Source organism: Rattus norvegicus, chromosome 1 (assembly GCF_036323735.1).
Source record: "Rattus norvegicus strain BN/NHsdMcwi chromosome 1, GRCr8, whole genome shotgun sequence".
Taxonomy (NCBI): domain Eukaryota; kingdom Metazoa; phylum Chordata; class Mammalia; order Rodentia; family Muridae; genus Rattus; species Rattus norvegicus.
The window spans coordinates 130,028,230-130,042,174 of NC_086019.1; the positions used below are offsets into that span (position 1 = coordinate 130,028,230).

Sequence of the window (13,945 nt, forward strand, 5' to 3'; positions counted from 1 at the left end):
CCTGGCACCCTGAAAAGCTGGAACCCTCGAAGATAGCCCTCTCTCACCTAGTGTGTGCTTCCACAAACTCCCTGTCCCCAGTCTGGAAACCCTCTTTGTACCCTACCGAGAGACACCTGGAGTCTTAGCAGAGATCTCTGTGTGTCCACGAAGCCCAGGTATTCGAATCCCACAAAAGAACAAGGTTCCCTTTTTTTTTTTCTGATGTCAGTCATATCTCAACCTGGAGCCACCTCAGAGCCCCCTCCAGAGACTGGCGGAAGTGACTATGTCCTGCTGCAAATCTTGTCTTACCCTTTCTCAGAGAGACAGACATGGGTTTCAGGTCTCTGTCTCTTTCTACAGTTCTGAGACTCCAGGATTCTTACAGTCAGACTAGGTTGGAAACTGCTGGTCTAAATAAAATCTGTCCCTTCAGTGCCAGTGGACCTGGCCAGAGTAGGAAGCTGGCAGAGTTCAGGAGCCTTCATTGCCCTGCCCCTCTCAGACAGGCTTGTGGGGCTGAATGTGGGCCTTGCCTGTCTCAGTTGGGTCTCGGCTCCAGCATCTGCAGCCTCCTGAAGCTGCCTGCTGGACTTTGGCAGAAATTGGCCTGGATTTTCCAGAAGTGTTATGAAAGCTTACAGTAGACAGCCTTCTCAGAGAACTCTCCAGACGATACAAGTTGTGTGTTATCTTTCATTCCTTGTCCCTTTGCCAGTGGAGTGCCCCCATTCTCACTCTGAAGCACTTGGTCCTAGCCAGGTAAGGGGTTTCCACCACCCTCAGGAGCAGGGAAGGAGAGACCACACCCAGGAAACATTCCAGGTGCGGTGCTGGTGTGCTGGAATCGGGAAGACTTCAAACTGCGGTAGTATTTGTGGGAAATTTGGACCAGTTAACGGCTCCATCCAGCTCTTGGCAAGTTATCTGCCTTTGGCTTGGGTTATCAGCAACACTTTTTTTCCAAGGAAGTTTGCATAACCGTCCCCTTCAGGACTCACTCAGAACACTAGCTACTCTCTCATCACAGCAGGCGCTCAATGAGAGAAGAGGCAAAAGGGTGAATCACAGTCCAATGCTCAGTCCTCAGAAGGACCACCACCAGTTGGAGAGAAGTGGGAAAGACCTGGGGCATGATCAAGGGGTCCTTAAAGCCTGCCTTGTATTTTCATAGGCCCAATGACAGAGTAGTGCTGGCTGGGTTTTCTCAAGGTACCAGAAGGAACCAGGTAGGGAAACAACTGGGATGTGCCTATTACCAGACCTTAAATGTGACCCTTGAGGTGGCACAGACTAAACAGAGAAGTGGAAGCACTCGCATCTCCTTGTTACTTTTACGAACTTTCTGCTACTGTTCAAGAATGGTTCCCAGGATCTAATGGAGCCTTAGAGTCTCCCCTGCTCCCCCACAGTATGTCGCTGCCTATCCAGGAGCATTGTGTTTTCATCAAACCCAGAGAGCATTCTGCTGAGCAGCTCTTAACACAACGCTTGGGCACTCTTAACCCTTTTTTGGCACACACATCACACCAAATTCCAAATTTGGAACATTTTTGATACAAGTCTCTGGATTAGGAATATCCAACAAGTACAGTCTCTACAAATACCTCCCCCCACACACCATGAAAAGGAAAACCACACGCTGAAATACCTCTGGTCTCAAGCACTGTGGATAAGGGATCCCCCACCTCCATGGGGTCTGGCAGGCAGACCTGGGATGAAACGGGATGTTGAATACCCTTGCCTGCCTGACAGACTTAGTTCTTGGGAAGGAATAGAAAGGGGAAACTGGGAACTGATGGAGACCTCATACAACCCATAGGCAGGCGCCCTGGGTTTGGGGTCAGTACAGGATTTGCAGCATATATTGGTGACTTAATTCTATTTTTTTTTTTTGTCTATACCACGGGACAGTAACTGTCAGCCTCACAGTGTTCATAACGTTTGTGGTGCCTAGACTTGGTAAAACGGTTAAATGCTTCCAGTTTGTTGGCTCTTCCCTCACCTCAAAAGCAGGCATCGCTTGACTTAGAAGGACATTTATCCTTTGGTCCATCCCACCAGCCAGCGTGCCTATGTGGGGGATGCTGTGTGCTGCCGGGGCTGTGTGGAGGTGATGAGGAGACAGCTGCTGTACTTGAGAACTCAGCACACAGAGCGTAGTGAGGAGATGCACGGAACTGTCCTCTAGCAGAACCGGGCAGGTTAACACACACTTAAAACCCTAGTGGGTGCTTCCTGGTCTGGACAGGTGGAAGAGACCTTTGGGAGAGTCTGGGTCCCCACTTCCTGATTGGTCGCAGTGGCTGTTCCCCCACAGAGCCTGAGATCCTTGCATTTGACCTTGAATGAGCAGAGCGCCCTAGACTGCGCTCTCCAGATGCAGGCAGATGCCAGGTTCACTGTCCACTCTGTATCTCTAGTAATGTGTAGAGCGGCCCTTGGGAGATGAGCCCTGACAAGGGTGCAGGACCCTTGAGGGAAACACAGCCACCACTGCCCAGGAGCAGAGTCCTATCTGGCATTAGAATTGGGTACACAGAGGTACAGAGGAGGGGAGTGGTTCAGGTAGAGACTACAGCTGTGCTGTGACAGGAGTGTTAGCTTAGCTGGGTACTGCAAGGAATTTTGGCGATTTATGTGGTATCTGAGTTCTAGATTTGCAGGCTGTAGCAAACATGGACACGACAGGGTTACCTAGACCAGGGTGGGGGCAGGGAGTACCTCAAGAGACAGTGCCCTTGAGGAGGAAATAAAAGAATTTGCTCAGGAAAACTCAGAATCATTTTAACATTTGATCACGTTCATTTTTATTGTTTGAGAATTTCACATATGCTATTATGATCCGATCAAATCTACCTACCCCATTCTTTCCTCTCCAATTCTTTCCCTATCCCTCCCTCTAACTCTTCTCTCCACACCTCAAATACTGTTTGTTTGTTTGTTTGCTTGCTTGCTTGCTTGCTTGCTTGTTTGTGTGAGACGAGATCTTTCTATGCATCCCTGGCTGGCCGGCTGGCCTCAAAGCCACAGAGATCCCTTGCCTCAGCCTTCTGAGTGCTGGGATCAAAGGTATGTATCTCTATGACTGTTTTGTGTGCTCCATTTTAAATGTCCACTTAGTCCAGCCAGTATGAGCATGGGTATCTGTCCCCTCACAGGCTGTATCCCTGAACAAAACAGAATCACCCTCCCCGGTAGCCATCAACTACCCATAGTTCCTCATCTAAAGGTGGGGCTTCTCCCCCATCTATGCAGGGAGTTTCATCTGGCTCCCAGACATTGTGAGTTTGTGTGTGCAGTTGTCCTGTCCCGTTCATCAAATACTATTTGTCTGCAGACATCCATTACCTCTGACTGTGAATCGTGCAATGTCTGTTCTTCCCTGAGTCTTAGACAGAAGGGTTGTGACATGGGCATCTCGTGTAGAGTTGCATAATCCATGGTCTGTGTCTTCACATGTTGACCAGCTATGGGCTCCACGTTCATAGCCATCTCCAGCCAAGAGAAGCTTCTCTGGTAATGACAGAAAGATGCATCCATCTATAGGTATAAAGGTAATTTGGGAGGGCATAGTTGCTAGTAGTTGGTGACTATGCGTGGTGACTACTAAACAATTATAACAAAGAGCGAATTTGTTACCTTTCTGCTACTGTAACAAAATACTGGAGATAATCAACTTAGAAAAAGACCAGGTATATTTTGCCTCATGGTTTCTGAGTCATCACTTCCTGGTCTGATGCTTTGGATAATCTGATAAAGTCACCCATCTTGGCAGTCGGAACATAAAGAAACAATGTTGTTTACCTCGTGGTGAGCAGGAAATGGAGAGGACATGACTGGGGTCCTCTTCAAGACCCCAGTAACTAAACACACACCCCACCCTTACCTCTCAAAAGGTCTATGACTTTCCAACAGCACCCAACTGGGACCAAGCCTTCAACTTGTGGGCCCTTAGCAGATATTTCAGATCATCCCCACCATAGACACTTGGCTTTCAGTGTGATTTTTCAAATTTATTTTAATTTTTCCCAAATGAGCAAAATATACACAAAGAACAAGAGCTGAAACATGATCATATATATATATATGTGTGTGTGTGTGTGTGTGTGTGTGTGTGTGTGTGTGTGTGTGTGTCTCCTTTTCCATTTAAACATTAGCACACTCCCATATATATGTGACCTTTAGACTTTTCTTCTCTTGACAATGTCTTAGTCAAGTCTGTTATAAATGGAGTCACTCCATTTAAACTTACTGTAGATTGTAAATTGTGAGACAATTTTAGGTCCCAAGGGAGTATAAAATAGTAAATTTCACTCACCAACTTCCCATACGTTAATATATTCTATGATCCTAGAGCAATTATTAAAACCAGAAAATTTTCACAGAAGTGATAATATATGAGGAAATATCTGGTACAACCTGGTTTGAACATTACACAAAGGATACACGTGTGAAACCACCACACAGCACTCCATAAATATTTACAGTGTCTGTAGAAATTAGAAACCGGAAAGGCTGGGGGAACAGTTCAATGGATGAGTGCTTGCATGGCGTGCTTATGCCCCTGTGCTTGACCCACCACACTTGAATATACTCTTGTTGAAAACAGGAACTTACCTTACTACCGTCCCACATCACTGCCCCTCCGTGCTAGTCCCTCAGTCCGTCTTCATTGTTCACGACTTCCATGCGTCTGCAGACTACTAGCCAGTTGGTTCATGAATCGGGCCTGCCTTTCTTGCGCTTGCATTAGAGTGAGATTATTCATTATTGCAAGGATAACCTGAGGAGTGGGGGGTTACTATGGTGGGTGGCTGTACTGTTGCCTTTAGTCACATGACTGAGGTGCTGCCTCATGGGATTCTTCATTGACACTTACGGCTTCCCCTTTTGCACTCAGAGCTTGTTTGTAGCAGGGCTTCCCAGCCTAGGCCCTCCTGACATGCTGAGCTAGGTAATTCTCCGTCACTAAGAGACGGTTTGTACCCTTAGGAGTTTAGCAACATCCTTGGCATACATTCCCCATGCTGGAGGCACAGTGACCACTCCTGACGAAGCTGAGACAACCAAAAGCTGTGTCTTTGGATGCCACCAAATGTTCTTCGAGGTGTTCAGCTGCCCCAACTGAGAATCACAGATCACAGGATAAATACCTAGATGTGGGTTAAAGGCCATTTCTCATGCTCCTCAATTCTGTAGTTTTATTTACCTAGAACCCAACAGAAGACACACAGAAAGGTGCAGAGACTGCAAGTGCAGCCACAGTGGTTTTTCACTGTGTGTACAAGTGTGGCCAGCACATCGGGAAGCAGGGCATGTAAGGTCACCCAGAATGGCCCTGGTTACTCATTTCTACTCACTCCCCCTAAGAGTGACCACTATTGTGGCCACCATTGCACACTGTGACTGTTTGTCTACCTTTGAATTTTATATAGCACTGAGAGCACACATTGGTTATAGATCTTGTATGTCTCATTTCCGAAGCTGCACACTTTCATAAGCAGTGCGGGAGAGTGCCTCCCTCCCCTGTACCTTTTCCTCATCTTATTTCTTATTTCTTAATACTTTACCTATTTAGTTATTTTTATTTCGTGTGCATTGACGTTTTGCCTGCATGTCTATCTGAGGGTGCTGGATCCCCTGAAACTGGAGTTAGAGACAACCATGAGGTGCCATGGGGGTGCTTGGGGGTACTTCTCTCTGGAAGAGAAGTCAGTGCTCCTAACCACTAGGAAATCTCTCCAGCCCCATCAGCCCATCTTCCTTACCTTTGCCCATCTTGACTGTTTCTAAAGTAAGTGCATTGCAACTGAAACGGAATTTCTTATATTAATAAGCTTGAGTATTTAGCCGCATATTGAAGACTAGTGCTTTCTCTTTTCTGTGCATTGGCTTTATGTTGGTTTGTTTTTAAATTTTGTTACGCTGCGTCTCTGAGATTTTTTTTTAATGGTCTTTAGAAACTTTACCGGGAATAGAAAATGGACCTTTAGCTGTGGTAAAAGTTCTTCAGCCTCAACTTTTATTCAGCTCAGTATAGTTTTTTCCATTTTATGCACATATATGTGAGGTAAAACATCTCTTTTCTAAAAATCATGGGTTTTGTTCCATCCCCAAAATGGTCTTTTCACTGCTAAGCTGTAAATAAGTTTATTTCTGTGGCGTCCTTCTTTTTCATTTATGAATTTGCTTTCATGTTAAATTCCTTAATAGAGCATAATTGTGTGTGTGTGTGTGTGTGTGTGTGTGTGTGTGTGTGAGAGAGAGAGAGAGAGAGAGAGAGAGAGAGAGAGAGAGAGAGAGAGAGAAAGAGTGTGCAGGTGCCTATGGAGGCTGAAAGAGTGTGTTGGATCCCTGGAACTGGAGTAACCCAGTTGTGGGGGCTGGGAATCCCACTTAAAAAGTATACACAAAAAGTATACATTGCTCTTAACCATAGAGCAGTCTCTGCAGACCCTGTGTCTTGGTCCTTATGTCTGGATTTCCCAGTCTGTCCCACTCATCACATCATGCACTTAATGTTTAAATGACCATAGCTTTATACAATATTTTAATACACTGAACATGCACTTCTCCACAATTTTCCTGGTGAATTATTCCTTGTTTATTTTCTCATGTAGTCTTCAGAATATTCTCATTTAGTTCAAATTGTGTGATTGTGTTCAATTCAGTTGGATTCTTTTGTAAATTAACTTAGTGGGAAGTGTGTTCTTGTACCTAACTCTGAATCATCCTACAGTAACATTATGTTCTCTTCCATGACTTCTAGATGTCTTCTGACCCACTCTTGGGAGAACTTCTAATTTGTCTTTGTATAAATCTTACATATTTCTACTTAGAAGACAGTCCTGTTCTTTTCTTGAGTGAGGTCTTTTCTTCCATTATGTCACTGAGTTGATGTCTTAAAAGCAGATGCAGCCATCTTGCTAAATGAACTGTCTGGATATTCTGGTTGAATTTTTTTCATTTTCTAGTTCCAGGATCCCTTTGCCCACACACTAATTTCTTCTCTGATCTGAAAAAAAACAATTGGCTATCCTTTTCTTCTTGACTTTAAGGCAAATGCCTCCATGAGTATTTATCAAGTTTAAAAAGTATACATTGCTTTAAATCTTATTAAACATTTACTAAGAATCACAATTGAATTTTATCAAATGTCTTTTCATTATCCGTGGGGAGAACAAAATTCTCATTTAAAAAATTCTCATTTTTTTAAAAGTATCTGTTCGTGAGCATGAGTGTTTTGCCTGCATGTATGTTGTCACATGGACCGTGTTCACGCCTGGTGCCCATGGATACCAGAAGAGGGTATCAGATCCTGTGGAACTGGGGTTACAGGCTGTGACGAGCTGTCACGTGGGTACCAGTGCTCCTCACTGAGCCATCCTCCCAGCCTCAGCACCTCGATTTTGACTTAGTAGGATGGTGAATTTATTAGCATACATTCAAACACTTAGCTCCCCGAATTCTGGAGGGAATTGTATTTGGTCCTGGTATAATTCATTCAAATGTGCTAGCAAGTTGTATTTTGAGTCTTTGCAACAATTATTCATAAATAAGTTCCATATGGATTTTTTCCATAAGCTTATTCTGTTTGGGGTCATGACCCCAAACAAGACTGTTACGTTAGTTAGCATTTTTTTTTAAAAAAATAGGGAAATGCTTTCCCTTCACATGGTCATAAATCCTTTAAGAATGTTGGTGTTAGCTGTTCCTTGGAAGTTAAATAGAAATACCTGTGAGAGAAACAGTGCTAAGGATCCGTCAGGATACCCATGGGGCCTTTCTAGGTCTCCTCCATCGCTCAGTCTGTAGTCAGAGGGAAGGGGGGGGGAGAAGAGAGGAAATTAATTAGTCTGGATTAATTAGATTAATTAATTAGGGGTTGATTAGATTGATTAATTAATTAAGCAGTAATTAGTCTGGTGACAGAATCCCTGACAACAGACAGCTTAAGGGAAGGTATTCGATTCGTCCAACAGTTGGAGGGAATTGGCTGTCAGGGCAAGCATGGTGGCAGCCGCTTGAGATGCCTGGCGACGATGCATCAGTCAGGATTTGAAGCACAGTAAGTCCTTGTTCTCAGGTAGCTTTCTACTCTTTTATACAGTGCAATACTCAACCCAAGACGGGCACTGCCCACTTGGACTCCTAGCAAGGATGATGATCCTCACAGGTGCGGAAGAAGCCAGCCCCTTCTAGATAGTCCCTCACAGGCGTGTCCAGAGGCTTGCCTCTGAGGTGATTCTAGATCCTGTCAAGTTGATAATCAGTATTAATCATTACAATGTGTGTGCATGTGTGTGAGGCCAGAGGCCAATGCCAGACTTAGCCTCAATCACTCAACACATTATTGTTGTTGTTTGAGACAGGGTCTCAGTATGCAGTCTTGGCTGGCCTAGAGCTTGCTCTGTAGACGAGGCTGAACTCACAGAGATCCTCCTGCCTCTGCCTCTGGAGTGCCGAGATTAACGGCATGAGACATTGTGCCTGGCTCTATCTTATTTTTTGAGACAGTGTCTCTCCCTGAGCTCGAGTCTCCCAGATTCGGCTGGACTGGCTTGCCCACAAGCCCAGGAATCCCTCCATCTCTGCCTCCACACTGCTAGGTTACAGTGACGTGTGGGTTCTGGGGATCTGGACTAGTTTGTGGGGTTAGCACTCTATCCACTGAGCCATCTCCCTGCTCCACACCCGGGCTTACCGTCAAACAGTAGATCCATTCTTTTGAACATTTACAGAAAAACTATGGGTTTTATACATAAAAGAAGTCGAGTGGGCTCTGCTCTGCAATTTAATTACCTCCTTCCTTCTGGTTTACATGTTTTCTTCCCCTTTTCTTGAGTACTTTACTAAAGGTTTTTCTGGTTCGCTTGTCCTACAGAGAACCAGTTCTGAAGGTTTTCTTTGCTTGCTCTGCCTCTTACATAATAAAATAATCATTTCTCTTTATTCTGTTTTGATCGTCTTGAGGGTAGTGTTCATGGTACTGGCCACTGAAGCAGACTTCTGCACCTACCAAGAGCAGGCTCTATGCACAGTCGCCTTTTCTTTACAAGACACAGTCATCCTAAATTGCCCTGGGTGGCCTTGAACTCACTCTGTAGCCAAAGTGAACCTTGAAATGTACTGGGGCTATGTTTTGTGAATATTCCATGACCATTAAAGATGGGCCTTTACGGCCTGGAGAGATGGCTCAGCGGTTAAGAGCACTGATTGCTCTTCCAGAGGACCTGAGTTCAATTCCCAGCAACCACATGGTGGCTCACAGCCATCTGTAATGAGATCTGATGCCCTTTTCTGGTGTGTCTGAAGACAGCTACCGTCTACTCACATACATAAAATAAATAAGTCTTTTAAAAAGAATATGTCTTGACATATTTGTGTTAAGAACTGGAATCTTTTTATCAATTCTGCTATGTTATTTATGTCTCTTGTATCATTTTTTTTCTTTTTTTTTTCCGGAGCTGGGGACCAAACCCAGGGCCTTGCGCTTGCTAGGCAAGCGCTTCTTGTATCAATTATTATGTGACTGTTTTATTTGTCATGGGTTAAGAAAGCCCATTAAACTACTATACTAACTTCTTTTTTTGTGTTCTACCCTTATATCCCAAGTCAGTTTTGTTTAATGTGATTTAATACTATGCACTATTTGGGGCATAGATACTAGATGATCATCGAGGGTCCTATATCCTTATATTATTTCATGTTTCTGGTTCTGGGTTCAAGTGTGACCAACATTAGAAAGTTGTTCTCCTCTGCCTTTATTCTGGCTTCCAAATCCCATTGAATGGCTGCTGCCTGGCACATAGCAGAGATCTCATGTGAAGGTTCTAGCTTAGCAAACAAGGTTGGCTCATCTGTTGCTATGTCAGATGGTTCTTGGCATAGGTTGTGTTTTTCTGTTTTGTTTTGTTTTTTTGTTTTGTTTTTGTTTTTCTGGCTTTCCTTGCTTTTCTGTTAGCTTTTCTTTTGTAGAAGCTTAGGACTCTTTCCAGTGATCTCCTCCATTGCACGTTGTATATGCAATTAACCCTCCGTGCTTTTTATTCTCTAGACTTACAAAAATATCTCTTGTCTTTGATGTTTGGAAAAGTACTAAAAAAGTGTATCTGTGTTAGTTCACTATTGTCTCTTAACAGGTTACCACAAAATATGACCACTTAAAACAAAACATACCTATTACCGTTCAGGCTCTGAGGGTTAGGGACAAAGGAGTGGCTCAGCCAGGCCTTCTGTGTCTCAGCAATCTTACAAGGTTATGAGGAGGGCGTAGGGCTGACCTACAGGCTCCTATGAAACTCAGCGGTGGACATATGTTGTTTTGTTGCTGGACTTACTGGCTCACCGAGGAATTGCTGGAAGGCCCCAATTCCTTGTAGGTTGTTGGAGCAAAGGGTGAAGTCTCATGCTGTCTAATTTGTCAGGCTGGGCTTGGTTCACAGTAGCATGGTCTTTTTCAACATGGCAGCTACTTTGACCAAAGAAGGCAAGCCTAGAAATCAATTCAGGGAGCCTTTATGGAGAGCAGAGCATTGTATGAGATAATGATGATGTCACATCCTGCCATTTCTGCTGCATTTTGTGGATTAAAAGTAAGTCGGGGGGCAGGGGAAAATGGCCAGCATGGCCATCTGCAAAGGTAAGCATGGAAATCAACGACTTTGCCTACTGCCTCCACATCAGCACAGTCATGAGGTGCCCAGCACCATCCGGAGGATGATGGTAACACTCAGGCTGCAGAACTGTCAACAGCTTGGCCCTTGACTCCTCCAGACATGGCAAGGGAAATGGAAAGAGAAAGTGCAAACTGTCAATACCGGAGAGGAGCCAGCAGCAGTAGATCCATGCAGAGTGCATACTGCCACAGGTTTTAGCCAGCAGGTACCTGACAATGCTTGGAGAATGGGGAAGAGGACGAGGCTAAGAATGATGACAGAGTTGAGGGCAATTCCAGATTTAACTGAACAAGCTTAAAAGGCCATCCTGGAGAGGCACTCTGGGTGGCCACACATGGGCCCACGACTGCTATTCTAAAGCCTCCTTCTGAGCTTACTCCCCCTCTTAACAAACCAAAACCACCAGTCTGATTCCCAGCACCAGCGTTTCGCCTGTGCTTGCAGTGTCTGCAGAGGAAATCCCACCACATCCTACTGCTGTAACCGTGATCTGTCTGCTCTGATGCCAAGGCATTTGGCTCAATCTTACCTCCACGATAACACAAGTCGTACTGAAAACGGACACCCCCGACATCTTCACAGAGCCTGTATCCAGATTTCTCTCCAGTATGTTCCTGGGAGGGAAACTGTAGCTGTGACAGTATACAATGCCTGCAAGAACTATTGATGGATGATTTTCCAAAGTTGCTCGAAAATTCCGAATGTTAACATCAGTATGCAACAGTTCCTGTTGGCTGTGTCCCTGTTAAGGTTTGGAATTCTCCATCTTTTTCCAGTCTGTGTACAAGTATCTAAAGATGGTCTTAATTTGCCTTTGCCTGATGGCTGGAAAGGTTTGGGATATTTTCATAGGCTTAACTGCCATCTAAATATCATTTTATGAAATGTTCATGTCTCCTGTCCATTTTTCCACTAGGTCTTTTTTACTTATTGGATCTGTAATAGTTTTTTGGTTTGTTGTTCTCTTTTTAAAAAAAATATGCTAGATACATTCTGTTGGTTACTGCAAATATCTCCCCATCTAAGGCAAGCACTTCCTTGGATACTCTTATACATGCCTGTTAATAAACACAACTTCTTCATTTTAATGGAGTATCATTCATTCTACCTTCCCTTCCTTTGTTGTTGGTACTGTTTAAGAAGGTTCCGCTCCACCTCCCACTCTTTGACTTTGATAATTAGGGAAGTTTCATGAGAAAGCCCTGTCTATAAAACACACAGTAAACAGTTCACCCCGCCTCCTTCCTCTTTCTCCTAATCCTAAGCATTCCTGCCCCCTAATTGTGCTCCCAGGTCCGCTGTGGGTAGTGACCACGTGTCTGAACATGGCCACAACACTGGGGAAACTGTTAGGTGAGAGTGTGAGAGATCGAGCTTTTAGTCAGGGGCCGTCATCTTTATGGGAGCAGCTGTGCCACTCTAGGGCTCTCATCCTTTCACCATTCCATGGAGAGATGCACAGTAATGGGGATGGGTAGATCTCTCTGGACCCACATGTGAAATGTTCCACTTCCGTCACTGACTCCTTCCGAGGCTCAGACCAGCTCCCTCACACTTGAGAAGTGGGGAGCATCGACCTTTCCTTCACTCATTGTAAGGGCCCCCTCCGTTACTGTTTTCCTTCCTTTCTACTTTATTTTTGTCCCTCCGATCTCCACATATTTCTTTCCTTCAGACAGCGCAGTTGCACATCTGTTCAGTGCAGATGTTGGAGACTGCTTAGAACAGCAGCCTTCTAAATTGAGGACAGCCCGCCCTTTGCAAAACTCACTATCACCTCCCTGTGCTGTGCTGCAGGGGGTCCGTCCCATGTTGCCTGAAGGGCACCAGCTATAGCCACTGGCCACACAGTGAAGAGTGAGGTCTTCCCATTCCTGCTCAAGCTTCTTAGCCTGAATTGGGTTTGGCATTCTGGAAGCACTGTGTCTTTAAAAGCACCGTAGGAACATCTGTTTCCAATTTTCAGGCCATGATCATGGTGAGGATTTGGGTGCAAGTAGTTTATGTGGGAAGCAATCCCAGGAAATACTGTGAGAGGCCATCTTCAGGGGGAAAGTGTAGAAAGGTACATTGATGGGTGTAACTCATCAACGGCCTCAGGCAACAGACTGTCCCACTAGGACCCCTAAGCCACGTGCAGAATTTAGCCCAGAATCCTTCTCCCAGTGGAACAGGGTCAGCCAGCTCCCATCTCTTATGGTTGATGGTCCTGTCTGCTCACAAGTCCTCTGGGGAAGAAGAACAGCCATGCCTGCCTTGGTAATTTTGATAATTTGCCTCATTCTGAACACTTTGTCAATGTCCAAATGTCTTATTAATACAGCTGGGAGTCTCTTTTTCGATGCTTATTTCTGTTCTAGTAGAATTGCTTTAGTTCTCTCTTCATGGGCTTTCCAAGTTTTTCTAGGTAAAATACTGTAATAATTTATGCCCAGCTCAGCAGAGGCAGAAGCCAGGCAGGGAGAATAGAAGGCTGCCTCTGCTTTTTGACCTCCTATTTCTGGCCCCTATGATATCTGCTTAAACCACCATCTCACTCACGTGGGACCCTGGCTATGAAGCTGCCTCTGGTGAAGTTGGGTTAAGCCTGTTTCTTGTATTTTGTCAGCCCATGGGTATCTGCTTCACCCCATGCACTCAGTGGAAGGGATCTATTTACCCACCACTCCTGGGAAGCACCTCCTAGAATTCCCTGAGTTTGGAACTCCTGAACCCAGTCCCCGTGATACAAGCCTTTCTAGGAGTAAATGCAAGAATTCCACTGGGCTGACTTAGCTAGTTACCATTTTTTAGAGTTCCGGATTCATGATCCTCCCTTCTCCCCATGTGTTTCAAATCCCAAATCTGAGTGGTGATTTCTCTGTGGCTTTGACCCCAGCTGGGACCCCATCTGGGAGTGTGCCTGAGGCACTCATGGTTGCTTCTCTTATCCTACAGCATCTGATGTGTGCTGGGCTGTGGTGTCTGGTAGAGGGAGACACATCCTGCAAGACCAAGCTGGACCCTCCCCTGGATGGCACTGAGTGTGGAGCAGACAAGGTAACACCCAGCTTCCAGCACTCCAGGCAAGCCGCCTCACATCCCCTGGACACTGAGCTTCTCTTCCTCTGGAAGGCAGTGTACACTCTGAAACACCCCTGAGCACTCTAGCACTGCCCGGAGAGCCCACTGCAGGCTGAGTGTCTGTGTCACTCCTTGCCAAAAAAAAAAAAAAAAAATCAATCATTTCCTTCATACTTCAAGTGAATTTTCAAGACAAGATCTCTCTGTGTGGCCTACGC

General features: G+C 45.1%; 1 protein-coding gene across 2 annotated transcripts in view; it reads left to right on the top strand.

Moving 5' to 3' along the window:
• Positions 1-13,945, top strand: part of Adamts17 (ADAM metallopeptidase with thrombospondin type 1 motif, 17) — a 322,369-nt gene that overhangs the window by 172,168 nt on the left and 136,256 nt on the right. For both annotated transcript variants that reach the window (XM_039094338.2, XM_218753.11), the window contains exon 11: positions 13,602-13,703. In XM_039094338.2, coding sequence (XP_038950266.1) covers positions 13,602-13,703 — 102 coding nt within the window. The remainder of the gene's footprint in view (positions 1-13,601; positions 13,704-13,945) is intronic.